The sequence below is a fragment of the Diorhabda sublineata genome, chromosome 3 (assembly GCF_026230105.1).
Source record: "Diorhabda sublineata isolate icDioSubl1.1 chromosome 3, icDioSubl1.1, whole genome shotgun sequence".
Taxonomy (NCBI): domain Eukaryota; kingdom Metazoa; phylum Arthropoda; class Insecta; order Coleoptera; family Chrysomelidae; genus Diorhabda; species Diorhabda sublineata.
In genome coordinates, this window is record NC_079476.1 from 17833812 (window position 1) to 17861396 (window position 27585).

General features: G+C 32.4%; 1 protein-coding gene across 1 annotated transcript; it reads right to left on the reverse strand.

Annotated features, from left to right (window-relative positions):
- LOC130441687 (uncharacterized) lies at positions 1-27585 on the reverse strand. Its single transcript, XM_056775471.1, has 5 exons — positions 27418-27585; positions 6451-6613; positions 5061-5279; positions 324-520; positions 1-255 (listed from the first exon to the last, which is right to left on the reverse strand). Exons 1-5 carry the CDS (start codon positions 27583-27585, stop codon positions 1-3), a joined length of 1002 nt encoding a protein of 333 aa, XP_056631449.1.

Sequence of the window (27585 nt, forward strand, 5' to 3'; positions counted from 1 at the left end):
TTATTTCAAATATGACGGTTGGTAAACATTAGAAACTCGTTTTGGATAAACTGGTGAACTATTTTGGTTATCCTCCATTGGAGTTATAGTTTGGGGTGGCGAATATTGAGTGGTTGGAGAGATGAACTGACTGCTCTGCAACGAAGTAGGAACAGCGTAAGTGTTCGTTACTTTTAGTGGTCTCGGTGGTAGAGGATCACCAAATCCGACTTTGTTTGGTGTCAGATATTCGTAACCGTTAGCGTCGATAGGAAACTGCTGACCTGTAAATTAATTTTCATAATTTATTATATGTTATGAACAGTTAATTTTCTGATTATTACTATGAATATATTCGTACCTGTTGGATAAGTATAACTAAAAATTGGTGTTTGCTGCGAAGTTCGTTGGGAATTGACAGCGGCAGGTAGTAGATTTGGATGTGCTCGAATCGGTGGTAAAGTAGATGATCTTATTGACGGGCGTGGATTTCTTCTTTTCTCAGAATAACCAAGACCTCCAGATCCAAGGACATACGCACCTTAAAAATATAAATCACCAAACTTTTTTAACCTGTGTTAATTTATGTTCAGCACAAAATATTAAATCAAACCATTTGATTAGCATAAATAATAAACAGATGCGAGAAGCAATTTTTTAGATTTTGTTGAAATGAAATTACATACAAACAAAGATGCAAGCTATTGTATAGTTTATTTCCAAAATTAAATGCTTGATATTGTACAAAAATACTGTGCTACGGAGCATTTCTAAAAAAACTACACCTAATAGCAAGAACCAAATATTGTAATATGCATTGTACAATGACATCCTGGATCATCAGATTCTTATCGCTTAGATTTATTGGCCTACAAGCTTTTAAAAGGAAAGGTCTGCTTGAAGTTCTAAAATTGAATTTTAGATACAGTAACGCTTTCATTCCGAAGAAATATTCTGGAAAGCATTGGTAAAACTATAAGATGTCACTTTAATCAACGGAGAAGCCATCAACAACATCAGATATGTTGATAACACAGCAATTATAGCAAATAAAAATTAAGAGCTCCAGTGCATCTGAGTCTGGGAAATGTGGATATACCGGCGTATTTTGGAATTATCCTGGACGCAGCACATCACCAACATGGGGCAGATTCAAGGGAAAGAGAAAGAAGTCGTCTATGGGACCTGGAGTATTTCCGCCACATACCAAGACATGACTGTCTTTTGCAGTTGATTGTTCAAGACAAAGTGGATAGTGAGAGGTGACCAGAGAGAAAACGACTCAGTGGTTTGGAGAGTCATCTGTTGATGTGTTTAGAAACGCAGTATACAAGATGACATTAGCATTGTTAATAGCCAACGTTCGCAACGGATAAGGAAATGGAAGAAGAAGAACGTATTCATATACGTGAATTATTTACAAATTTTCCAACATAACCAATTTTCCGTGAATATTCCAGTCGTTCCAAATAATGGTTGCTGTGATTCTCCTCGAAATAACCATTTACGTATACGATAACATCTTCTAAAAGTGAAACTTTGAGGTAAGAGAACAGAAAAAAGTCGTTGAAGGCGCTGAAGATTCGGTAATTATGGTGGATAGTCAACCAATCTGTGCAGTTCCTGTATTTTAGCTACGGAAATAAAGGAAGTGTGAGAAAGTGCGTTGTCCTGGCGGGAAAGCACTTTCCTTTATGCAGTCTCTATTCACATTTTTCTCTCTACCCCATCATACAATGACATGTAACTACTTTTTGGAAGCAGATAGTCGATATCAAGACTATCCCAACTCATTTTGATTGAATCGCCTGGAAAATGAACATTTGAATGCGTTTATAATCCAAAGTTTATAGCAAATGCGTTGCTAATAGCCACTTTTATCTCTCTAATCTCAACGCACGTTCTCCAGGACCATTTATTGATGATTGTCGCTGTTTTTTATCGTGTCGTAAGTCAAGCTAATACAGCCAAGTGGGACTTACCACCGAGAAAAAAGTATTTGTTGCTTATGATTACGAGGATATATTGAAAAATTCCTAGCCTACTATAGAACCAAACAAAATATCAATATCAAAATATTTTATTACTCAACATATTCTCCTCTTAATTGGATACATTTATTACAGCGAACCTGTAACGTTTCTAGACCTTTCAAAAAAATGTTTCTTCTTGCTCTGCAAACTAGACCACAGCTCCTCATTGGAAGAAAATTTACGACCGTTTAAACTTGTGTTCAGTTGAGGAAATATTGGATAGCTTTCCGCGTCTTTTTTCTTCAATTTTTCCCCGCAGAGTGGTAAATAATGTCGAATAGTAATCTCCTTATTCAAAAAGTCAATAATGATTATTCCATGACAATCCCAAAAACATGAAGCAAAAGCTTTTCCTACAGATTTTTGGACACGAAACTTCTTAGGTCTTAGAGAACCAGAGTGTCGCCATTCCATCGATTGTTGTTTTGTTTCTGGATCGTAGAAATGTACCAAAGTCTCATCCATAGTAACAATTCGGATTAAGAAGTCTACATCGTTTTCAAATCGAGCACAGATCGAACGCTATGCTTCTACCCTTGCATGCTTTTGTTCAGCATTCAAACATTTGGAGATCCATTTTGCAGCAATTCTTCATGTCCAAATTGACATGAACTGTATGATGAACGTGTTCGTATGAAATATTCAGTGCTTCAGATATCCGTTTTAGCCCAATTCGACGGTCTGATAAAATCATGTCATGAACTGCATCGATATTTTCGGGAATTGACACAGAAACCGGCCTTCCCGATCGGTCATCATCTTCAATGGAAAATTCACCTCTTTTGAAGCTTGCCGTCCAATTTTTCACGGTCGCATACGAACGACATTGATTACCAAGGGTATTAAGCATATCTTCGTAAATCTGCTTACCTCTTAACCCTTCTAAATACAGGTACTTGATGATGGCTCGACACTTCATTTTTTCGATTTTCACAATTTCGGTTGATCTTTTTTCTTTTAATTTATTGCGTAATATTTTGTTTATGTATGGAACTGGTCTAGGCTAACGAGATATCAATACATCCTCGTATTTTCGTTCTTATGAAAACGGAAATATAGGTTCGCTGGGTTGCTTGTGAATGGAATTTTACTAGCTAGGAGTACGATTTTAATTCTGGCTTAACTGGACGCTCTGGACGGATAAGCGCTCTCATTCCAAAATGTTTAAACGAACTACAGGCACCTTTCACTATCGCTACTAATTGTAATATCATTTGCCACAAAAAAGTTGTCGCGAGCCAAATGTAGACAAACACATAATTATAAAATAATAGTATAGTATGTGCTGGCAGGACAGTTTCCACATTATTTGCGTTCATGTTCAACATTTTTTTTATATTATCAGCAGAGAGTGTGGAGATCCTATGAATAAAATAATTTTCCTATATAATAATGTATAATAATGTATATAATAATATTTACGTCTTATTTGTTAAACAATTCAAGAAAAAGCTAGTATTTGTGCAAAAACTGTTAAAGTTATTAAGGTTGGAATAAAATCTTTTGAGAAAAGTCAATTCAACTAGTATTCAAGCATATATCCAAATTGGGCTATGCCGAGTATCACTTCACTTTTGAACTTAATTACGTTTAAGCTTTTCTTGAGCCCTTTTTATTATGAAAATATCCTCAGCGTTAATTTTGTAGTCTCTTTTACTGTTTAAATGATGGTGCTATTGAATTAGACGTAAAAGGCAATAAATCTTGATTACTACTCTATTAACACCTACCATAAAGCAGATATAAATACAATATGGCAGTTTATATACCTAATTCTAAGAAGGAAGGAGTATTAGGGACGCTTCCGGTATTGTGTCCTCCTTTCTTGCTGCGATACTGAAGAAACCAGTGTTACCAGCTGATCCATCAATTCCACTCTTTTTAAAAAGTTTTGAATGTGGGATGGCTTCATTTGCCAGAGATCTTCTTCTATTTCAAGCTCACTCAGGAGTAGAGCTCTGGAGCTCTTTCCAGGCCGAGGCTTCGCCTATCTCAGCCCCTGTAGTTTGACTCAACAATTGGCGGCTGTATTATACTTTGTTTTCGGACATTCGGCTATTTAAGGGGTTCAGTAGATTACAGGAATATCCGATGACCATGAGGGAGTTGTCAAGGAAATCAGTTCCTCTTGGATTATGAGGAATTGGACCGCCTAGTAGTCGACGAGTCGACGAATGAGAATCTGAACCTAAGTCCACGACCAACATCATTAAAGTTTGAACTGACTTCGTTTCCCTTTTCTTAACAATTTCTTAAATGATAAACATAAATAGAATTTATTTTTTGTGTATTTTTTTTGTGAATTGCTTTCTAAATAGAGACATAACTTGAAAACTTTGTACAAGATTTTACTAGAACGAGAATCGTTACTGAAATAAGCGGTTACAAATTCGACATATTTTCTAATCATATTTCGTATATTGAACTTTGAGAAATATTGATTTCTTAAGAATGTGTTTTATTTTCGAAATTTGGATCATATGTCGAATAAATCACGTTTTAAACTCAAGTTAGAATCGTATAATGTAGTCATAAATATAATATACGACATCCAAAAGTGTTTGAATTACATAATTCTATTCGTATTTGATAAACGCGAAATATATTATAGAAGTTTTGATCATCTGATTTGCTTATATATCAGCGGCTAACAAAAATTCAATGATAAATCTATAAAATTAGATAAAAAGAAATTTTTATAAAAAAATTAACAAAATTTGCGCGGAAAAATAACTGAATACTTTTCAGATTTGACGTTGATCTAATGTCACTATTGTTTTATAACCGATCTTGCGCAATAGCTGCAAATAATTGTTCATCACCATGGATAATAGTTTGAAAACAGTCTGCCTGTAAACGAAAAATTATGGTTCAAATTTTAAACACTTCCAAGGACACACAATGTGGCTTTAGAAGTGGAAAATGCACAAATGACTTGATATTTACAAATAAATGTATTTCCATATTGATCAAAATCAAGATTTCGTATTATGTATATAGTATTAAGTTCATACGATATACGATTTCTTAGAATATGATGATACCTACCACCTCCTAAGTGAACGACTCCTATAGATCCTGATCCTAAAAATACAGCGTTTCCATTTCCAGGTACGTTAGAAGCAGCTGCGTTAACGGGTGTCGCTGGAGGTGGATAACTGGGTATAATTGCTACTGCAATTGACTGAGGAGGAATGTATTCTTGAGATTCTTGTACTGGTTTTTCCAAAGAGTTTGTTAGAATTTGGTATGTACCTCCTACGCTTTCTGTCGAATAAAAGAAAAAATATTCTAGATAAGTTTTTTTTTAACTTCTAAACGATTTTACAATGTTTATAATTATGTAAAAATTGGGCACAATTTTTTTTGAAAATACCCCTGAAGATTTACTGAGAATTGCAACGTTATGAAAATTCTGAATATGTCTAAAAGAAGAAATGAAAGTTTCTGAGCATAATAAAAACGAGTTATAGAAAATTCCAATTAAACTTTTTTGTAAACAAATTTTTATTTTCTTGAAAAAACTTTGATACAACTGATCAAGACCATTTCGAGTTGGCTTAAACTGCATTATAATCTTTGGCTAAATTTAAACTAAACATATTACAGTATAACGACTACCTACACCAGATTTTTAGTATCTGAAGACGGTAGCTTGGCTCGCTTCAGATGAGTATTGATGAGGTGTTATAGACGGGGAGCTGGCTACAAAAAACAGGGTCGATAAGGTGGGCGCCATTTCAGCTTGTAAACTGGCGGCTCCCACTTAATACATCACCGAACGCCACTTCTTAAGGTCAGCACAGGTCGGATATGAAAATGCCAGCCGGTTTTTCCGAACGAAAAAATTGGCTGAAAAACCTAATAACGGGCGCGCGTGAAACCTTTAGTAACGTGGGGTTCAAACCTCAAATAAGAGGTTTGAACCCCATAAATGTATCGGAAGGATGATAAAAATCCTTGTAACGAAATGAGTAAACAAAAAAAATATCAGCGACAAAGATAAGGTCAAAGATGTATCTAGAAATGTGGCTATCGATAAAAAAATGGTATTAAGAAAGAGAAGAAGAACTACACAATTTATACAAAAAGATGCTCAAAATTCATGATTTCAGATACTTATATTTCTGTGAAATTCTTTTTGACGTAAATTCTTCTGTCATATATATATCATTAAGATTTTGCCTAATTTTGTGTATATCAATCCTGGAAAATAATTTTTTCTATTGATTTCTACGTCAATGAATTTGAAATTTCATTCCTGTCTAAGTTAGTGCAAAAATCCAATGACTTTTAATTCACTATCCGCGGTCAGATTGACATAAAATCAAATTACTATTTTTAGAACCATAAAGTAAGTTATAGTAAGGTACTATTTCAATGAAACACTCTGATGATATCACAATTTTAATTTCTAAAAAATTATCCAAATACGAACCTCTAGCATATAAATCACTATTTTGTAAATCGAAATTGTCTATCCCCGCAATTTGTAGATGAGTAGTTGGAGATAATGTCGTCCTTAATGATTCCCGTCGTTTTCTCTCTATCAATTTTTTTGATTCAGATGATGCCAGTACAGCAAAAACATATAAAAATATCTGAAAATAATTTACAAACATTGAAGCATATTATAAAAAGCGCCTTCTTATGTCAACCAATTCAAAATTTTTCAATTTTTAGGGTGTTATTTTGAATGTTGTATTCGATTAACAATAAATAAAAACCCATACATTGATAAAGTTTGGCCTAACAACCCATGTCTTACCATATTCCACTTCCCAATGATTCTAAGCCTATTTTGGAAATGGCATTAAACATTTGTAGCAAAGTGCAACGTTCCCCCGTATTAGTTAAAGAATCTAGGACATGAATTATATAGGATAACCTTCATTAGATTAAACAGTCGCAAATATAATGGAGGAAGTCACAGCAGTTGATGGAGATGTTTTTCGCCATTTATCAATAGTTTGGGCTCACTCGAACAAGTTTCCATACCTCACTCTCTCTATTTTTACTACTAACTCAATGGATATATGACGTAGAGCAGCCGTATCTTTGCTATATGAGTTTAAAAAGAGAGATGTAGATATGGCAGTAGGCTCTTACAAGAAGACAATGCTAAGCCACATACTGCGAAAGAAACGTAAGTGTAAGACCTTGGTGGCGTTGATTTTCTACCACATCCAACATTTGGTCCAGACTTTGCATCGTCAGATTACTATAAACAATTTGAATCCAAAGGAGTTGAAAATACAATGCGACATCATTTCGCACGAAGAATAAAGTCTTCATTAAGTCTCAAAGAGTTGGGTTAAGACTATGGGTTATATTTTGAATACTAAGGCAAAGTGAACATTGGAAAATGACTTTTTTATGAGACACCCTATATACTTAAACTTAATTATGTTATATGCTTCTATACGTATACAGTAGACTACATACATTAAACTGTTGTTAATTTTAATCATTTTTAATGATCGGATACCATATTCAATTAAAGTGTCTTGGTATATATTGACAATTATGGTATATGTGATTGGAATATATCAATTTAATTCTTACACTCAACTAAAGCAAATAAAACTAATAATTAATTTATTTCTTGAGATAATCGTTCTTGTTTTGAGTAATTTCAGCTACCATGTATGGATAAATTATTATCTCAATTTAACGAGACTTGAGAGAAGAATGTATCGAAAATGTGGATTGAATATTAATAATAATTATCGTATGGATATAGATAAGATTTAGACATTATAATTATATGAAATAAGTGATTTATAATTTAAGAGAAGGCTAAACCGATTTAAGTAATGCTATATTTATCAATTTGTTATGATATAAATTATTTTTTCTACAAATGCTTTGGAATATGAACTGAATATTTCTAATAATATTGCATAATGTCAAAATCATACATTGTTTACACTATAAGAAATAAGGTCCTTTCCTCACACTATTTATATATGTTACAGGAAAAGTAGATTGTTAGGGAGAGTAAACTCTTACTAAAAGTTTCAGTGAAAGTTGGATGAGAATAAACAGATCAACTTTACCTAGGAAGAGTTAACTATACCTACTGTGGTTTTGTAAAAGTTTATTCCGAGATGTTGCTCTTCTCATATAACTGCGCGCGCACATCTTCGTTTTGTTTATGTTTATTCCAGCTCTAGTTGTTTACTGTCATTACCGTTGTCTTCCCGTTCACGTGTCTATTTGATGCTATTAACAACAGCGACCAAGGATTCAGTAAGTGTTTACATTTCAATAATTAGTTTGTTTATTAATATCCCAGTAAACGAAGTAGTTTAAAGTTGTAAAGTTATCTACCTAATGTGTGTCGTGATTCTTCGAATTTGAGCGATCTTACGCTAATTGGACAGCCAAAAACCGAGGCGGAATCTGTATCTTCTTTCATTCATAGTTTAGATGCCGCTCAAGGCAAAGATAAACCGGAAAAGTAATATTTTATTATCTATATGTTAGGTTAGGTCAACTTTACCAGGGCCAAATCGGTTTTCCCCTTGCAAAAAGTCAACTTTTACTATCACAAGGCAGTAAGAGTATACTTTCCCTAGGTCTAGTCAACTCTGTCTAGTAAATATTGTTCAAAATTGATCACTTTTCCCTTTTAATCAACTTTTACTAAAAAGTCCAGTAAGAGTCGACTTTACCTAAGAAGAGTCAACTCTTACTGGAGAATCCACTTTTCCTGTAACATATACAACAGAAGCTTAGCCACCTACTATTCTTATTTGAACATGCGTAGTGGGGCTCATGAGTTCTTAGTCTAACATAAATATAAAGGACATGCATAAACAAAAAAAATGGTTATGTTATGTTCGATATTAACGTTGCGATTAAATATTTCACTCCTCAACTCAGCTCTCAGTTTTTCGAACAAACAATAGTTTAGCGGTGCCAGATCTGGGTTATAAGGGATATCTATGAAGCCATATTCGTGTACAATATCCTTGGAAACTTGGAAAGCGAAGATGTGTGGATTGGGGTGTCGTGATCAAGCAAGCGTACATCTCAGTTGATTTTGCTGCGCCTTTTTTCGATAATTTTTTGACGCAAATTCCTTAGTGAGTCAGAGTAATATGCCGTGTACCCTAATGTATTTGAACCCTTAATGTAAATGAGATGGATACCTCCACAGTCCCAAAATATTTTAGAACCCTTTTTTATGCTTTTTGTGAACTTTGTTTTTTTTGCACAGGCTTCCCTATCCGATGCCACTCCATGGAATCTCTTTTGGATCATAGCAAAAGACTACAGTTTCATCATCCGTTTCAAATGATTTGTCCTTGCAGCAAAGCTCTTAAGATCGCTCACAACAATGTAATCGACGTTGCTCACTGTAAACAGCCTCCATTCTGTTTTTGATTTTTGTTGGTGTTAATCCTTCTCGAATTAAAAAGTTTATAACACAGATATTTTTGATAACAAATTGGCTCATGAACTACGTATATCAAAACTGGATTATACTAGCTCGTTAAGATAATGAAGTAGTTAATTTTTTGATCGAAGCGCGTATCTGATTGATTGAATGTAATTTTGAGTGTTTTTGAATGTCTTTTTTGTTTGGAATTGACTTGACTTGACTTTGGAATTCATTTAATTCCCAGCAGAAGTTGGTCATCCTATGAGTGTCCCTTTTTTTGTGGTAACCGTTCTTCATTAATTTAATGTTCATCTGAAAACGTTTGCATTCTTTGCTAAATTTTTCTAATTTGTCTTGGAAATGAGCGTTGACTTATGAGTGTGATTCTTGATCCATATTACAGCCTGAATATTAGAATCGAATTAGATTATCTTCTACTAGTTCTACGTAATTGTTAGCTTTATATCTTCGTACAACTGTTACACAATTTCTTCACGCAAGCATCACCATATCATTCGTAGAAGAGTCAAATTCAGGGACCTCTTCTATTAAGAGAAAGTTTTTCATTAATTAAACCAGGAACTTTAGGCGAAAGAAACTGAGAACATTGACTTGACCAATGAAATAGTAACTTGAACTTCTAAATCTTCCACGTTAAATACAAGGGTTTAGATCAAGCTTTTCTATCATGGTTTTACCGATAGTACCAGAATAATATGTATATCTAAACACTGATGGGTTCTTGAAAGCTCATATGGAGAAATTTGTTGATGATCTTGGTTTAATATAATGGTTCGAAAAATTCAATCAACATCACAATATAAATTGTGCTGAAATAAGTGGGGAAGCATAAGGTGTTACTGTACGAATGTTACTGGATTAAAACAGTAGTTTCAAAATTGATATTTTCATTGCTGGTGTAGCAGACATTTTCAGATAAAACTCTGCAATTTAAAGAAGAGGAAAGTTCTTCAAGGAATGTATCAAGGAGCGTTGAAGAAACAAAATTATACACATTTTTTAAAACAATACTAGCTAATAACTACTAACAACACTATAGAAATTTTATACAAATATGTTTTTATAACTTGAACTTCTCTGTAATGATAAGTATGTAGCTGTTGTTCTTTAAGTATCCTCCACGTACTTGAGGAAGACGTATTCGTTTGTCTTGCCACATTCCTCATGCTAACTGTTGGTCTTCAATCAACTAAATTTAAAATCGTATTTTGTTTGTTAATGGTTCTTGTTGTTCTTGGCCTACCAGAATTTTTTTTTAGATCTCACATTCTCAGTATCTCCACAACGTCGTTCAATAGCTTCAGATGTATTTTCCCTTGGTAAGTTTATCCGAGAAAACTATCAATGAATGACAGTTTTCCATGTCAAACTCAGAGAAAATGCTATTGCCATGTAAAATTCAAAGTTAAATAATTATGGGTACTTAGATTGGGGGTCTTAGTATGAAACAAACAACAGTTTGAATACACAACACATGATCATTAAATTGTTTGTTTCATACTTTTAGGCCTTCAATAGCTCAGTGCCCATACTAATTCAAGTTTGAAAAACAAGATATATACTGATTAGACTGGATTTTTGTGAAATGTTACAAGAAACGAAAGCCCTGAGTCCCAATTTTTATAAATGTATCAGTTTTATCGATTACTTCATAATTTTCAAGTCAAAATATTCCGATAACGGTACACAGTATCGAGTTTTATCAAGAGTAACTTCTTAGTGTGAAATTTAAAGATGTTTAAGTTAATTTGAAATTTTTCTTAATAAATCTTATATTGGAAAAGTTATGTTCAATAATACTTGGCACGAACCGTATAGCGCCCTCTATGAGAGTTAGACATAAAAACAAGTTCATTGGATGTTTTCTATTTATCCTAGAGACGGAATCACTTTTTTTTAAAACACCCTGTATATATAAAGATGATAAATCAGAGTTCTTTTCGACGTGCTGGACATTTTGCAGATTCTAGAACCACATCCTGAGATTTTTAACGACGACAGCTCATATAAACTGACAGTAAACGTTATAGGTAAACGATTACCTTCTCATAGTGGCTCCAGAATTTTCAAATTCAGTAATAAAAACCGAAGTTCAAGGGCACGTGAAGAAGAAGATGAAACGGATGAGCTTGAGTCTTTATTGTGCATTGAAGAAGCTAAATTAACAAAAAAGTAATAGCTTCATAATCAAGATAATTGAAAAAATTAATGTCGCAGCAAAATATATATACAGGGTAGGGTGTTTTAGAATAGCACTCCAATCTCTCGGGAAATTATTCTATAGGAAAAAAGTTCCAGAAATGCTTCGTGAGCATCCACCAATGATAAAAAACCATTTTGAATGTCTCGGGTCTGAAATTGTCATGTAAATTTATTTGGTCTATATGTATTTTGACCTGTATTTTATATTTTGTATTTTACCTCAGTTAACGTAAACCATATTACAGATCTGAAACCTATTTTATTCAATTTTTCAGGTCAAAATACGTGTAGACCAAACAAATGTGCATGGGAATTTCAGATTCGAGATATTCAATATGGCTTCCTATTATTGGTGAATTATTATAGAACCATTTCCCGAGAGATTGGGGGGCCATTTAGAAACACCCTGTATATATAACGTTCACATAAGATTTTTTTCATATGCATAACTAGCCTTATTGTAATAGACGTTATTTTCACTTAATCAATATTTTTATCATTGTCCTAAGATTATTTGTCGATATTAAAGATAAAAACGTACTTGAATTACAAAAAAGTTAAAATCACTCAAAATTATATGTCAAAATTGATACTGACGTTATTCTGATTCCGATTGAATTTGTTTTATAGAGGTTGTACACATCATTCTTTTCAGAAATAAATTTTCTGTAAGATTTATTTGAAAGTTTAATGTATTTATCAGGCATTTAACGAAGTTATTTTACTCCAAACGTGAAAAAGTGTATTTTGGAATTGGGTTTTTTGTATTTTACCTCAGTTAACGTAAAAACTATTACAGTTACAGATGTGAGACCTATTTTATTCAATTTTCTAGAAACACCCTGTATATATAACGTTCAAATAAGATTTTTTTATGTGCATAACTAGCCTTTTTGTAATAGACATTATTTTCACTTAATCAACATTTTTATTATCATCCCAAGATTATTTCTCGATAAACTAAACATCAAAACTACTTGAATTACAAAAAAGTTGGAATCATTCGAGTGTATCAAAATTGATACTGAAGTTATTCTGATTTCGATTAATTTTGTTTTATTTCTGATTTCATTTGTAACATCAAACTTGTATAAAATCTCACCTTGCGATGATTTTTTGAGCGTGAATAATTTGTTCTTCTACAAACTTTCTCTTTTTTTAACGTAACTTAAAAGATATATTCAAACATGTAATTAATTAAAATTGCGTTCAAATGGTTTCTATTAATTGAAACTGTGTTTGCTCTAATAGACATTCATTATAATTAATAAGGAGACCATTTGGTTCATTTGTAGAATCTAATTAGATGCTAAACAATTCTTGAAGGTAGTCATTAACCAAAGTGTTTGCTTTTTCCAGCTGCTTGATAGTAACAATTATAATTTACTAGCTCCCCGGCTTCGCACGGGTAGTGGAGCATATTATTTCTAGTTTTGTGCTTCGCAGCGTTGAATATTGGGATTAGATTTATATGTAGTTGAAGCATTTAATTTTGATTTGTTTCTCTCGATAAATCGTCTTGATTTAGGTATCTTTCGATAGAATATCAGTTTTAAAAAACGGGTGAAAAATTGACATTTCGACCTATTTTTGTCTTCATCAAAATATAACTTGTAATTGACAATTTATATAATTATGCTGATTAGATAGATCACTCACAACATGAATATAAAAAATTTGAACTAATTTTTCATATTTATAGTTCCTTTAACTTTAATTGGAATAATTCAATAGTTTTCGGGAAAATCCTTGAACATGCAGTAGAAAAAATGCTTTAAGCTTTGATGTTCAATTTCTGTTTTATTAATTATACCTATTATTTGTTGATCCCTTATAAACTTGGTTTTGTATACCATTCTGTTCTCATATTTTTAATTATTTCTTATAATGTGAAATGAAAAAAAAATTCATAAGATTTCTGCGTTATTTAAATTTATGTCGTATAAAGGATCGATGTGAAAACCGCGCTTGACATTATTTTGACTCGCGTTAATTTTTTGCGAAAATTTTCTTTATATAAATAATAATTTTTTTAAATATAAAAATAATGTAGATGACAAGTGTCAACTCAAATGTCGTCGTTAGAAGATAAAATGGGTATAGGGGGATCTATTTAAGAGATACACGCCTACGATTTCTATGAAAATTTCGACACTTTCAAAATCGCCATATTTCCATAATTCATAAAGGGCATCGACGAATTATATACTGAAACCGTTTTCATTACTTTATTTATTGGTAAAAGTAACATGGAAATTCATCTGGCATTTTTCTTTGTATAGATCATCATGCAATTATTACTGGATAAAATGAATAATATTGGGAAATCATATGGCTTACAAATAAATGCAACAATAACCAATTGCATGGGAATAAGTAGAAATGCAATTTTAAGTGCCCAACTACATATAGATAACACATCTATCGAGCAAGTGAAGACGTTTAAATATCTAGGGATAACTATAAATGAGAAATGGGTCCCTCACCAGGAAATTACATGCCGCATTGAACACGCAAGAGAGACAGACATTAAATTTAAATCGATGTTGAATAACCGTAATCTCTCCTTTGACCTTCGGTGTAGAATGGTCAAATGTTATGTGTTGTCAATTTCACTGTACGGAATGGAAACATGGATATAAAAGATATCGTCTATCTATAAACTAGAGGCCTTCGAAATGTAGACCCTTCGAAGAATGTTGGGTATACCTTGGACAGACAGAGTGAGGAACGAAGATGTACTAAGAAGAGCGGGGACTTTGAGAGAGTTGTTCAACTTGATCAAGAGGAGAAAGATATACAATACCCCAATTGATCATATGAGGAGAGAGAGGCGTAGGCCGAAAACAAATGTCATGACTACGCGATATAAAACACTGGGCTGGCATAAATAGATGTCTGACCATAAGATAATCGTTAACGCACTGTAGGTGCAAGGCAGTAGAAGAAGGAGACTGTTCATCAGAAATTATATGTTATTTGAGATTTGGATTCGCAGTGGTAAGAATAGGCGAGGTATCTATAAATTTTGATACTGTGTACCTTGTACAATCCCTCGTAGGAAAATTAGAAAGAAAACAATCAAATTTTAACTTGAATGTAATGCATTGGAAATCTAGAGATGCAAAACGAGAGATTATCATGATTCCATGAATTATGAGAAATAGGAAAATTCACATTTTTTTGTCCAACAGTATTGTGGTAAAATCACAATAAACAGCAAGAGAAAAATTCTACATTTGAACCTACCAAAAGTATGATGCAACAGTGGTTGTTGCACGAAAATATAACCTTTTTGAAAATATCATAGAACCTGAACTATATAGAAAACCACGATATAAAATATTTTATAATGACAATTTCTTCTGATGTTAGTATTACATCTTCACCATCCTTATCTTTATCCGATCAAGCTATGATGAGAGCAATGGAAAGTCATGCTGCAGCTAGAAACATTCAGCTAAATATGAATAACGTAAGAAAAGTCTTCGATTAATTTTTGCAATAATTAACGGTGGAATAATGGAAAGCGCGTTGTAATAAAATGAAACAGTTTGGAAGAGATCTCATGGAAAGACTTCTCCCGAAGATGACTTCAGTATTTTCTGGAATATATTTCACCCCTACAATGTGATGAGTGAAACTAAAGGCTGTTTGATATATAAGATAGTATGCAATTTCTTGCAAGGTCAAAATATTGCATAGGCTAATATTGCACTTCGCTTGACATTATGCCATTAAGTCTCTTGCCATTGTATCATGGTTGCCACTGGTCGAAATTCCATAAGAAAAAGTTGACAATTTCTCAGCCTCAAATACTATTAGAGACTTTATGGTCGGTTTAAAAATGAAAATTACAAAACTAGATATACACAAAAAAAGTGGTTATTGCATCACTGCCAATGATTATATCTCCTGCTACTTTGCTTTTAGAGTCTGATGGACAGAAAAGAGCACAAAGGCGATACCTTACTAGATAGAACAGGGGGAAAAGGAACTTAGCTATAGAATTAGATAAGAAAACTTACAAAAATAGGTTTAGAATGGATGAAAAAACATTTGAAAACCTCCCAAGAAAAATAAAACATGAGATAATTAATGAATCTTTGTCGGTCAGATCAGAAACTAATTTTCTGTAGAATTGCAGCTAGCACGTATTAAAAATTGCATCAAACCAATAATTTTGGAAATGCAAGATTTTGCACGAAACAATCAGCTGAACATTATCTACGAATGCTTTTAAGAAATATCACAATAAACCATGTTAAACTCAAACTTACTATATATTCATCAACAAAACAATATACACAAAAATATTTACAACAAAAGATTAAACTACGTCGCGCGAGCTGAGTCTCTGGATCAGATCAGATCAAATCACTTCGTTGTCGATTCCAAAACTCTCGCCTGGGTTCATGTAAATATGGAAGAAAGAGCAGGTAGAAGGTTTTGGTTTTTCAAAAAGTTGGGGAGACATTAATTTGGATTTTCCTGGGCTAGATATCGGTCAGTTAGGGGTGGAAGTATTATCGTTTTATTGAGGAAGTTCAAAATCATATACTGCGTATGTACGAAACTGGTAAGCAGCTACCAGAAATATTGCGTCTTGCATTGCATTCCACGTTGTCTTGTATCATGTCAAGGGGCCTTAAGCTTTTATTCTCAAAGTGAAAACTGTATACGTAGTTCATAACTTAATAAAGAATTTTGCTGATGATAATTTCTCCTTTAACAATTCCAATACTTCCAATTGCCTTTAAATACGAGGGAGGTTCGAACGAAGGGTGAGTTGTCAATGAAATAATAACAAAGTCTTTTTTTAAAGCTGCCGAAGCAGAAATCAACCTTATATTCATATAGTGGTTAGGCTTTCCTGATTTCATGATATTAATAAAATAAATAAATTTCCATATCTCTGTGAAGTCTGGAATGAGGAAGTTTTATTCATTATATATAAACAGTGTCGAACAAAAAGTGCGAAATAATGAATTTGTAGCTGTATTATGACTTTTACGAAAAATTGTCTCTTATAAGTTTTTGATGTTTGCAGATTTTTAGTTTGTCATATTTCTGAAGAAATGACGTCATCGAGTAATATTTTAAATGCATTACCTCGTATATATAATTTTTTCTAGTAGATATGTTACTTCTGAATTTACTGATACCAGGCACAGTTGTTTCAAGAATTTTTCTTTTATATCTCTCACCAATATTTATTTTAAATTTCGATTCGGTGAATTTTAAGGCTCTTCCTATACACTAAGTGTTGTATTAAGTTGAATATTTTCATTCGTTGTGATTTTTTTCGTCTATAAACGCGAATATTTTTTACAATGCCAATTTCAGCAAATTTCCTCAAATTTCGAGACACTGAAGACTTGAAAATATGAGAAATTTTGTCAGGTTATATATCATTAAATATCGATAGCTTCTTGTAACGATATATTTGTATCTACAAAACTATCAATCATTAATGAAGTAATTGAATGTGATAAAACAACAGAATATAAAATAACTATGATATATTGGAGTTTCAAACTTATTGCAATAATTACTCAGGATATTAATATCAGTACAAACAATTGAATTTGATTTTGTTGAATCATAATCCATACGTCAGGAATTTACTAAACCCTAGCATCAGTACATTCAACAAATCATATCTACTCATAAAAATATAAATACCGGAAATCTGGAAAAATGTGACTAAAACTGAACATCAATAAAAAACGTTAGATAACGTACAAACTTTTTATTTGAGACAATTTTCAATAAAAGCCATAATAAAGCTACCGATTTATCAATTTTTCTTACCCCTGTATAGAATTCAAAACTATAGTACGAATGTTGATAATGATGGAATCATCTCAACAGTCTGCTTGAAAGAAATAGTAATTTTCAGATTATCGTCTTAATAATATATTTTCACTATCCAAACAGACTATAACGTTCATTTAGGTCATTTGGTTCAAGTATACTTTCGGAATATCTACTTCGAGTATAGAATATATACCGTTACCCTCTCTTTTGAATATTTACGGCACAATAAAAGTTAAAATTCTTTGATCTGGAAGGATAATGACTGCAACAGGTAAAACAACATGTCCTTCATAATTTCTAAGCAATCAAGTGTATAAGAACATATATCCATTCATTTAATTAATTACGTAGTAAGATACAATTATTTCATGATTATCAGTTGATTGATCATTAAGATAAGATATTCTTCTTTTTTAACCTAATTTGACTTTTTGTTGAGAACTATCTAATATTCTGTAATTCATAAAAATATTCTTGCGGTACACGTAGGCGAATTGGACCGATCTAGCTTGCCAACAATGAATTTCATAAAACCTTAATAGCACTATACATTAGCGATTTAACTAGAGAGTGCATCAAGTCAACCCACTCAAGAAATCTGATACTAGCTGGTTCTAATGGGTATTGTTTCAGAATATAAAGATAAGAACTTATAATTTAAGTAGTTTGGATTGTTTATATAATATTCTACTAAATAATTGAGCAATTAAAAATAACAACACTCATGAAAGGAGTTAATCACTTATTTGTACTGTTGAAGATATTCCTTACATTTCAGGGTATATCCTAATTATATTTCTATTTTTGTTAGGATGGTCCCAGAATTACCTGGCATGACCTGGAGATGGCAGTAGTTGCTTGAAAAATATCACTAGATTAGAAAGTACACACTCTATACAGCATATGTTTCAAGTTTGAAAACGTTACGTTGGTTAGTATTTGTTTGGCAACTATCTATAAAGAAAGTATTCACTGAACTTGTTATCATGGAAAAAATTCGACATCGTTATGTGGTACAATAATTTTATTTGAAAGTCCTTAGATCAACCTATATGAAAGCTGAGCTAGATGGTACTCTGGGTGAAACTGCTCTTTCCTTATGAACAGAAAAATATTGGGTAGCAGAGTTTAAATGAGGAATTACGACCTGCGATGACCAGCATCGCTGTGGTCGACCAAATGAGGTGACTGCACCTGAAATGCTGAAGAAAATTACCAAACGGTATTGAATAATCGTCGACTGCAAATGCGTGAACTAGCAAACATAATAAGCATTTCAAAAAGTTCGGTACATCGCACAGTAACTGAAAATTTGGACCCGAGGAACCTGTGCGTAAGATGAATGCCGCGTTTTTTCACAATGAAAAAAAAACAGCGTCGTGAAAAAAAGACCGTTCCATCTGCAGGAGAGGTCATAGCGTTGGTTTTTTGGGATGCGCGTTTGATAATTTCCATTAACTATCTTAAAAAAGGAAAAAATATCAACGGCGAGTATTATACAAACGTTTGAGTGACGAAATCAAGCAAAAACGACCGCATTTGACTAAGAATAAAATGTTTTGATGAATCAAAGTTTAAATTGCCACCTCATGCAGGCTATTCGCCAGATTCAGTCCTCTCAGATTATTTTCTGTCTCAGACTTGAAAAAATAGCTCTGTAGTAAAAGATTATTCAACAATGAAGAGGTGATGTCATCAGTTAATGGCTATTTTGAGAAGCTTGACGATTTATATTATAAAAACGGTATCGAACTTATCAAACATCACCGGTAAAAGTATAAGGAGCTAAAAGGAGATTACGTTGAAAAATAAATATATTTTTTTCCAAAATTTTGCTGATTTCTTTGTTGGTCCAAGTACTTCTGGGACCACCCTTGTATCTGCTCAAAAATTGGCCGTGCAGAGTCGCAGCTTCTGCTCATATCGAATTTATAGCTTTCAAAGGGACTAGGAGGCAATTTAAACAAAGATGGTTGAAGGTTAACAAAAAACAAATTTATTTTTAAATGCGCATTGTTTTTAAGGAAACTTTTCATCCATAAAGACTCGCCGGAATAAAATTCCGGACTTGAACGACCACGAAATTGGTTCGTCGACTGTTATGAGAAAAGTAAAAGAAGTGAAACAAGATAGATTCAAGGTGCAGTAGATAAGGAGTTATTGGTGCATTCATCTCAGACATCATTACAAATATCCAGCTATAGAGATGCTTTCCACATGCTCAAAAAGGTAACTTGGCCCAGAAATACAAAACAGCATTTTTCAAATCTCTAGAAGATGAGAACACACACCTCACACCATTGCGGGCCCTATTAACGTTTGTTGAAGCCAATCTATCAAAACGGCAATATGAAATAATATGATATCAAGTATATAAGGTGAAATTAACAAAATTCAAAGATTGTGGGATGGAAACGGTCAAGCTTTACGTTGAGCTGCATCCATGGCAGCTTATGTACCACAAGCTCGAACAGGACATTTAAATCAAGTTTCGAAGACTTCACAAAGTTTTTTCGCGCATTTAAATAAAATTTTACACCTCGTACTTTAACCCTCATAAGTACAAACGTACCCTAAGTGAACATTTTTGTGGTATTGAAGACGAGGTTCCGTCGAGTCGCCAGGTAACCCCTATTATGTATCTAAAGAAGGAACTTATTGATCAAAGGTAAAGTTCGAGGGTGTAATAAAGAGGAGGCAACAACATATAATAAGAAAGACTCCGGGGCTCACACGTATTAGTTCTAGAGTCATCAGTGAAGAAGATGTCTTGAAAATAAGTTCATTCCCACAAACAACACTGAAATGACAGCTTATATTGGCCGCGTCATTACAATTGGTGCTTTGAAAAGCAGTGGGTAACCTTCAGAAATGCTGTGGTCTGGTGATCCTGCGTATATACGCCAAATAATCCCAGAAGTTACGACTATAGGTCGAGAGCCATGCAAATTTATTACAAGATTCCTGCGTTTCCATAATTTTGAAATACGAGATCGGAAACGTGGCTATAAAATGTCCCCGATCAGAAAAATTCGAAAAATTTGTTTTATACTGCAAAACTGCGCCAATTCCCAGTACCAATCTCTACGTCGATGAACAACTAATACCATTTCCAGGGAAGGTTCCTTTTTGGGATATAGGCAAGTACGGGTTAAAGGTGTGGTCTCTTGCATGTCGCGATTCGCCTTACATATCTAAAATGCAACTCTACTTAGGTAAAGCCTGATAATTTACCTTATTTCTATTACCTAACTTAAAGTTTAGGCAATACAAATAATCAAATAGAAAAAAATCAAAGCGAAAGTGTGATTAAGGATATGACTGATCATCTCTCGGGTGGATACGATATAATTTTTTACTCTTCAATTGGTAGACAAACTGTGTGATAAAAATATCATATTAAGTGGCACCCTGCGAAAAAATGGAACCCATATTCTCAAAGAACTTCTGCCGTTGACATCTAAGCCAATGAGTTCGTCAATGTTGGCTTTCAGAAAGAATCATTGGTTTCTAATGCTCTCAAAAAAAATACTTCAGTATTATTTTTCCATTGGACATAGTAATGATAAATTAAGTGGAAGAGGAACATATAAATATGAAATTAATCTCCACTAAACTAGCACAAAGGGTGCAGTAGACGTAGTGGATCCAAATGATAACGCAGGCTGCTTGTATACCCAACGAAAGTTTCTGTTAGATTTTGGTAAAGAGCTGGTGAAAGAAAATATCGTGTGCTGATACAAAACTCTACCAAATCTAAGAAATTATATAGAGGTGAGTATGCTTTTGCTTGCCTAATTACGAGAAGCCGCTAGTAGTGAATCAGCAGAGAATCCTGATCGATCCTGGGGACGTTGCTACCTTTTTGAACGTAAGAAAAATAGAAGAAGTCGCAACATAAAGTGTCATAAATTTGTAGGTACAGAGCATTCTAAAAAACAAACACTTTGCAACGATTGTTGAATTTTATAGTTTGAGTGTTTTCTTATTTTATTTATTCTATTTATTCTATCATATTTACATTCTCTAGATGACATTTTAACCTCAAGTATATGAAAAAACAGTTAATTTTTGCTTATCACTTCATCACAGATCGGTATGTGTTGCGTGACAGGTACGCCGACTTAATTTTTTCGCGATACTTTTAAAAACATCTTGACTTTTGGATATTTTTTTTTCAAGAAAAAAAATTATTATCATAACTACAACAAAAGCAAACTTTTTAATGAATGTGGCTATTTTTTCTTTTAAATTTTATATAGTAAATGGATGAATCACAAAATAAATTTTAGGACAGACAATTTTTTCTTATGTAGAGTTGTATTATAATAGATTTGAAAGTGACGATTATTTATAGCCAAAAAAGGGTAATTTCCAATATGAATATAAGAGAAAACTAGAAAATTGCAATAATTGATATGTAACAGTGTACCGTAGGGTTGTAAGTGGTATGTTTCTTGGAAATCTCCCAACAAATGTTGAGAAATGACTCCAATGCTTCACAAGAATTGGGATGATCATTAGAAATGTTTCATATATTAAAACAAACAAACGCCAGAAACTATAGTGATAGATATATTGAAAAATGAAGAAAAGCATGATAGAGATAGAGAAAAAAAGTCAAAAAAGATTAACGAAAGTTCTGTTGAAATCACAAACATAAAAAATCCAGAAATTTGTGAGTTTATCTATTTATATCTCCACTTTTAAAATAAAACAGTAAGAAAATGTGGTTGTCATGTTATAAATAATCAGAAACGTAGGATGAATCTTATAAAATATAACGTGCAAGATAAACCGTTAAAAAGCTTGTCAATGATATAAAAATGTAGGAAATTACCGTTTTCATAATAACTATATTCACAATCACTCGTTTTGCACTATGTACAGTTAGTCAATAATAGGTACTAAGTTTTATATATCCCCTTCACTTTCAATGTTTTATTCGAAGTATTTGTAACAAGATCCCACCGATTTTAAGGAAATACTAATCTTATTTTCATATTTTTTCAAATTTCGAATTCAAATTCAATTCAAAAGAAGTACTAATGAACGTATTCATTTATCGCAGTAGCATCAAATTATATTCAATATATTATAATGTTTGCTCTTCTGAGTCTTATGAATACAAAGGTATGCCTAAATTTTGTGTTTTGAATTTTTTTTCCATTTTCTTCTATAACGTGAAGTATTTAGAGAGCATTGAAATGGAAACAGCATTTTATTTATTATACCAGCATTCAAAATATTCGAAAAAAAAATTACCTGCAATTTTTTCTGAAATGCTAAATCGGGTTATTTCCCTTGGTACTCCTCCTCTTTCCATTATCCTCAAAATGACATGAAGTGTCACCATTTATATTTGATTCAGGGTTTTGTTTGGTCTACTCATCTAGTTAGATATCTACCTCTTGGGCGTTTGCCTTCTACTTTACCTTCTATGATTAATCGTTCCAATATTCCTGATGTTCTAGCCAATTTCTTGTAATACGGATACGTTGGTTCTGCGTTATGTCCGTGATACTCGTAAGAGTAGTCTATAAACCCTCATTTCGAAAGCCTCTATTCGGTTTTTATCTGAACAGGCACCCTATTCGTCAGATTTAGCTCCTACGGATTATTTTCTGTTTGGAGTCGTGAAAAAATGCCTCGGTGGTATTTAGAGGAGCTTGACGATTTTTATTATAAAAAGGGTATCGAACGTATTGAACATCGCTGGAAAAGGTGAAAAATATATATATTTTTTCCAAAATTTGTGTGTTTTCTAAGTTGAGGCAGTACTTCTGGGATCATCCTCGTAATATTCTTCAATATTATTTCCACTATCATTACACCAACACTCAAAATTATATTGTGTGACGCGCGTTTCGACAACCAAATTATCATCTTCAGAAACTGAAGGAAACAGTTCAATATTATTCCATTAGAGTCAAGCTCGAAAGTGTTAGCAATTCATAAATTTTGAAACTGTATCTGATCAATGACAAACAATCATACCATTAGTTAAGACTAAATAATTTTTTTATTTATTCTACTATCGAATATTTTGCGCAAACATTCGAATCTCCATCTATATTACAGTAGTCAAACTAAACAAGGTATTTCGAATATCAATATGATTAGTTGAAGTTTTAAATATTAAATTATTAAAAATTAGTGATTCAGGTCAGGTCTTGGTGTAAACAAGGACATCTAAATATGTAATTATCTACTTGTTTGTGAATGCAAATGCAGTTTAGACGACTAAAGGTTGATCGTAGGTATTATGGTGACAGTAATAAGTTATCATAGTAGTACCGCTATACGGAAATACGAAACTGGAGCATTTTTTTATATAGTTCAATGAAAACTGTATTATATTCGTTTAATAATACGGTATTACTTTTATAATAAGTCAATTACAAGTATTTGTACAAATAATAATGTGTTTAAATGATATATTGATGATTAGTCATTGAATTTCTATTATTAATAGTGTGAGGTTAAGTCAACAAGGTTTTTGAATCTTATTTTTCACTGGTTTGAAATTTATACACTCTATCCAATTCTTACCAAGGAATAGGTTGGTATATTGGGACATTTCTTCAGGTTTGTAGGCAAGAAATAACCACTAGTGTTTGAAACTTGAGAATAAAAGAGATATGGAAGAAAATAAAAGCGATTATTATTTTGAGTATTACATTATATTGTTTTGGTACAAATTCTAGTCAGTTGAAGTCGTTTCTTTGTTTAGATAAGCTTCGTTTTCAACGAAATAGCAGGAAATTTGAGTGACGAGTATTTATACATTTCTTCCCATCTGATTCTTCTTCGAATAAAGAGAATCAACAGTAAAATAGTGTATTGTATAACAAGTGTTGAAAATGGAATTCACACGCGCTTGTAGAGTGGTGAGTGGCTTAAGCAAACAAGTTTATGGTAGAGTTACTACAGTTTTCGAAATAAATTGGTGCTTTTACACGGTTGATGACCATTTTATGTTCCTCAGTTAGTAGAACATTTTGAATTTTATGCATATCAGACTGACAATTCTTTGCCGGTGCTGCAGTTTCACAAAAAGGCGGTGATTGGCTTGGGAAAAATACATGGGAAGATCCTACAGTTTCTACAATATGTCATGGCATATCACAGCCAGAAGATCACCAGTTTTGTTGGCAAAAATTATTGCTGATGTTCTTTTGTACGAATGTTTCGTGTAAGTTTCTGGTTTAGGTGATATCAAAAATTGAGCGATGTCTTGAACCAATCTTCCAAATTTATTGATAGCAATAAATTGCATTTTGTGTATTTTTCTTTTTGATAGTTGACAAGGAATCTTTTATCTTTTCACAAATCATATGAAATTTGTTAGTAATAACAAATTGTGGAGGTTTTTTAGTTTTAGCGAAAGGAACATCGACTATTAATTCTGAGTTCATGTCTTTAATATCACCAAGTTTAACATTCTTTACAAATTGATCCACAAATTCGAAAAATAAAGGCGGTGTAAAATTGTGAATTTTAGTTAGACGAATTGAAGTTTACAATCCTTTGTTAAAAAATGAAATTCATATGCTGTTTCAAGGAATGTTTCAATGTTATCACTGGTTCGGTCGTTGGATTATTTTGCGACGTAATGAACTGATTCTTTCTTCAACAGAGCTTTTATTTTGCAATAAGTAGCAATGTTAACACCAGTGATCCATGGAGCATAGAATGAATGAATGAATCAATAGAAATAAGTTATTAACCCATTCTCAGAAAAGGATTTCACTTGATTTTTCATTTTCCAGTCCATAAATTGTCTAATACGTTTTCATACCGTTTCCTTGACATTAATGGTAATGAATTTCCATTGATTATGTGACTTTTTCTATAATTTCAGGAAGAGAAAGGTTTTCCTGGTCGTTATCGTCATTTTCATCGCATTGCAATGAACTAGAAGTTTTTATTATCCAATATATAAACTACTATATTTTAAGTTACAGATAATCCTATAATTCCCTCGCTCTGTCCCTTGACAACGGTTCAAAATTCAAATTTGAAATATCATTCAACAAAGCACTCTAACTGCGGACAAATGATTATGCCATTGGCATTGTGTTGTGGAAATGTAGACATCCGTAATCATCGACCTGTGTGCAAAATAGTGTGTTGTGGAATATGTCATATTCTATAATCTATAAAATCCCACTAATTTCTGCCAAATGCTCTGGTAAGATCGTAGAAATATGTCTCTGGAGGCTGAGAAGGCTTGTTTGTAGCGACTATCAAGATGATCATAGGAAAGATAATTCACTAATATGAAGAAGTTGTTGCTAAAATTGATGACCGTTCAATAAAAAAGGCTGAATGTATACATCTAAAAAGACACTTCGAAACAATATTGAGATTCCTTTAGAATTATTAGATGTAATCCCTTTTTCCGCTTTAGTTCTAATTTTATGAAACGTGAACTATACAGTACGTTCTCCAATTCTATAACAGAAAACCGAGAAGCTATTTTTTGAATCAAATTACGAGGGATGAACAAAATTTTAATTATACATTGATTGTTTCTACATTTTTGTTAAATTTATGATATACTGGTTATGGGATAGATAAAGTCGAGGATGTGGGAGCTTGAAGTAATGAATAATTTAGTGAGATACGATATATTCGTATCGTTCAGAACTTTTCTAGGAAGTTTTAGTATATGCGGAATAACTTTCCTAAAATTTCGAGTAATTTCTCTAAAAATGTTATCATTATTACAAATTTTTCCAAGTAAAAGCTTCATTTCACATATACTTTATCGGTACATTAAAGATGTTTATCATGGCTTCGATCCTTGAAAGTATTACATTGACTTTTATAGCACAATATACTACCTAGACATATTTACTAGGTAGTACAGGTTGTTACTTTTACATAACGATCTTGATATTTTATGATAATAATAACTATCTAGAACAATGGTGAGACCATGGTTTCGGAAAGTATAAAGAGCAGCTATATTCCGTATATTATTAATTTCATTAAAATATAGGGATATTTCGAACAAATTGATCACTTTTTACGAGAATAGATGAAGCGCAATTCTTTTCGAAATAATATTTGAAAATCCTCATATTGTATCAAATAGAATATCTATATTATGCTAGATAAACAAAAAGGCAGGAAAAGATTCAACTACATATTGCGTAAATTCTTTTTAAAACGAGTTTTCAAAGAAAAAAGCATGGATAGAATTAATTTTTTTTAAAAATCACAGTTATCTACATAATTACAGTTACACTAGGTAACCATTTTTTTATCACATAAAAACTACATATTTAACACATAATATTCAAATTTGAATGTACGAGGACCACATAATAATATGGGAATGAAAAAAAATACGTCTGATTTCCTTGTGACATGAAAACATATTTTCGTGAAATATTTGGCTTCTGTAAGGTTATTTCAAGTCTCTAACAGAAATTCTGGATTCCATTTCCCTTGGTAGCACTTCTCCATTGAAGAAATATCTTGATGGAAACTTGTTCGTCACCCAATTTATCGTAAATAAATCCAGATGAGAGTACAGAATATATATTTTAAGGACATATCACACCCCAAATCTTCATTTGTGCCTATAACTATGAAATAATATATTACTTGCTTCGAGATATTTGATTAATTGCATTTGAATAAATTAAAAATTATTTTCACATTATGCGACAATTTAATTTATAATTTTCTTAGTTTTGATTGTAAATTCATTACTGATTTGATATTTTACGAGAAAATGTTGTTTTTGGACAGAGAAACCATTTTCAAAATTAACTGAACGCTCTATAAATGACTTATAGTACTATTTAAAACAATAACCTCAATGATATTCATATTAGTTTATTAATTATTTTTGAAAAATTATCTATTTTCACCATTTAATTTTTTCAAAATGTTCCTGAGAAACTAGAGGGATGTATTGTAGTAAAGACATAATATCTTTATGTATTCTTCCATTACTGGCCTAGTAGTGGTGTATAATGGAAGTAATTTGATACCTCTTTTAGGTGAAAGATCCAAAACTTGGAATTTGGAATCACCTAAAGAAGTTTTATAGAACATTTTATGTGGTTCATTTTTCAAGAATCCTATTAATTTGCAGCCAAGAGACAGATTCGCCTGCAGCAT

What these genes read in the sequence shown, in the direction of transcription:
- LOC130441687 (XM_056775471.1), bottom strand. Translation starts at nt 27,585, where the DNA reads ATGCTGCAGGCGAATCTGTCTCTTGGCTGCAAATTAATAGGATTCTTG. An exon ending in TAGTGATTTATATGCTAGAG is followed by an intron (nt 5,280 to 6,450) that starts GTTCGTATTTGG and finishes TTTATTCGACAG; the next exon opens with AAAGCGTAGGAGGTACATAC. An exon ending in AGTCGTTCACTTAGGAGGTG is followed by an intron (nt 521 to 5,060) that starts GTAGGTATCATC and finishes TATATTTTTAAG; the next exon opens with GTGCGTATGTCCTTGGATCT.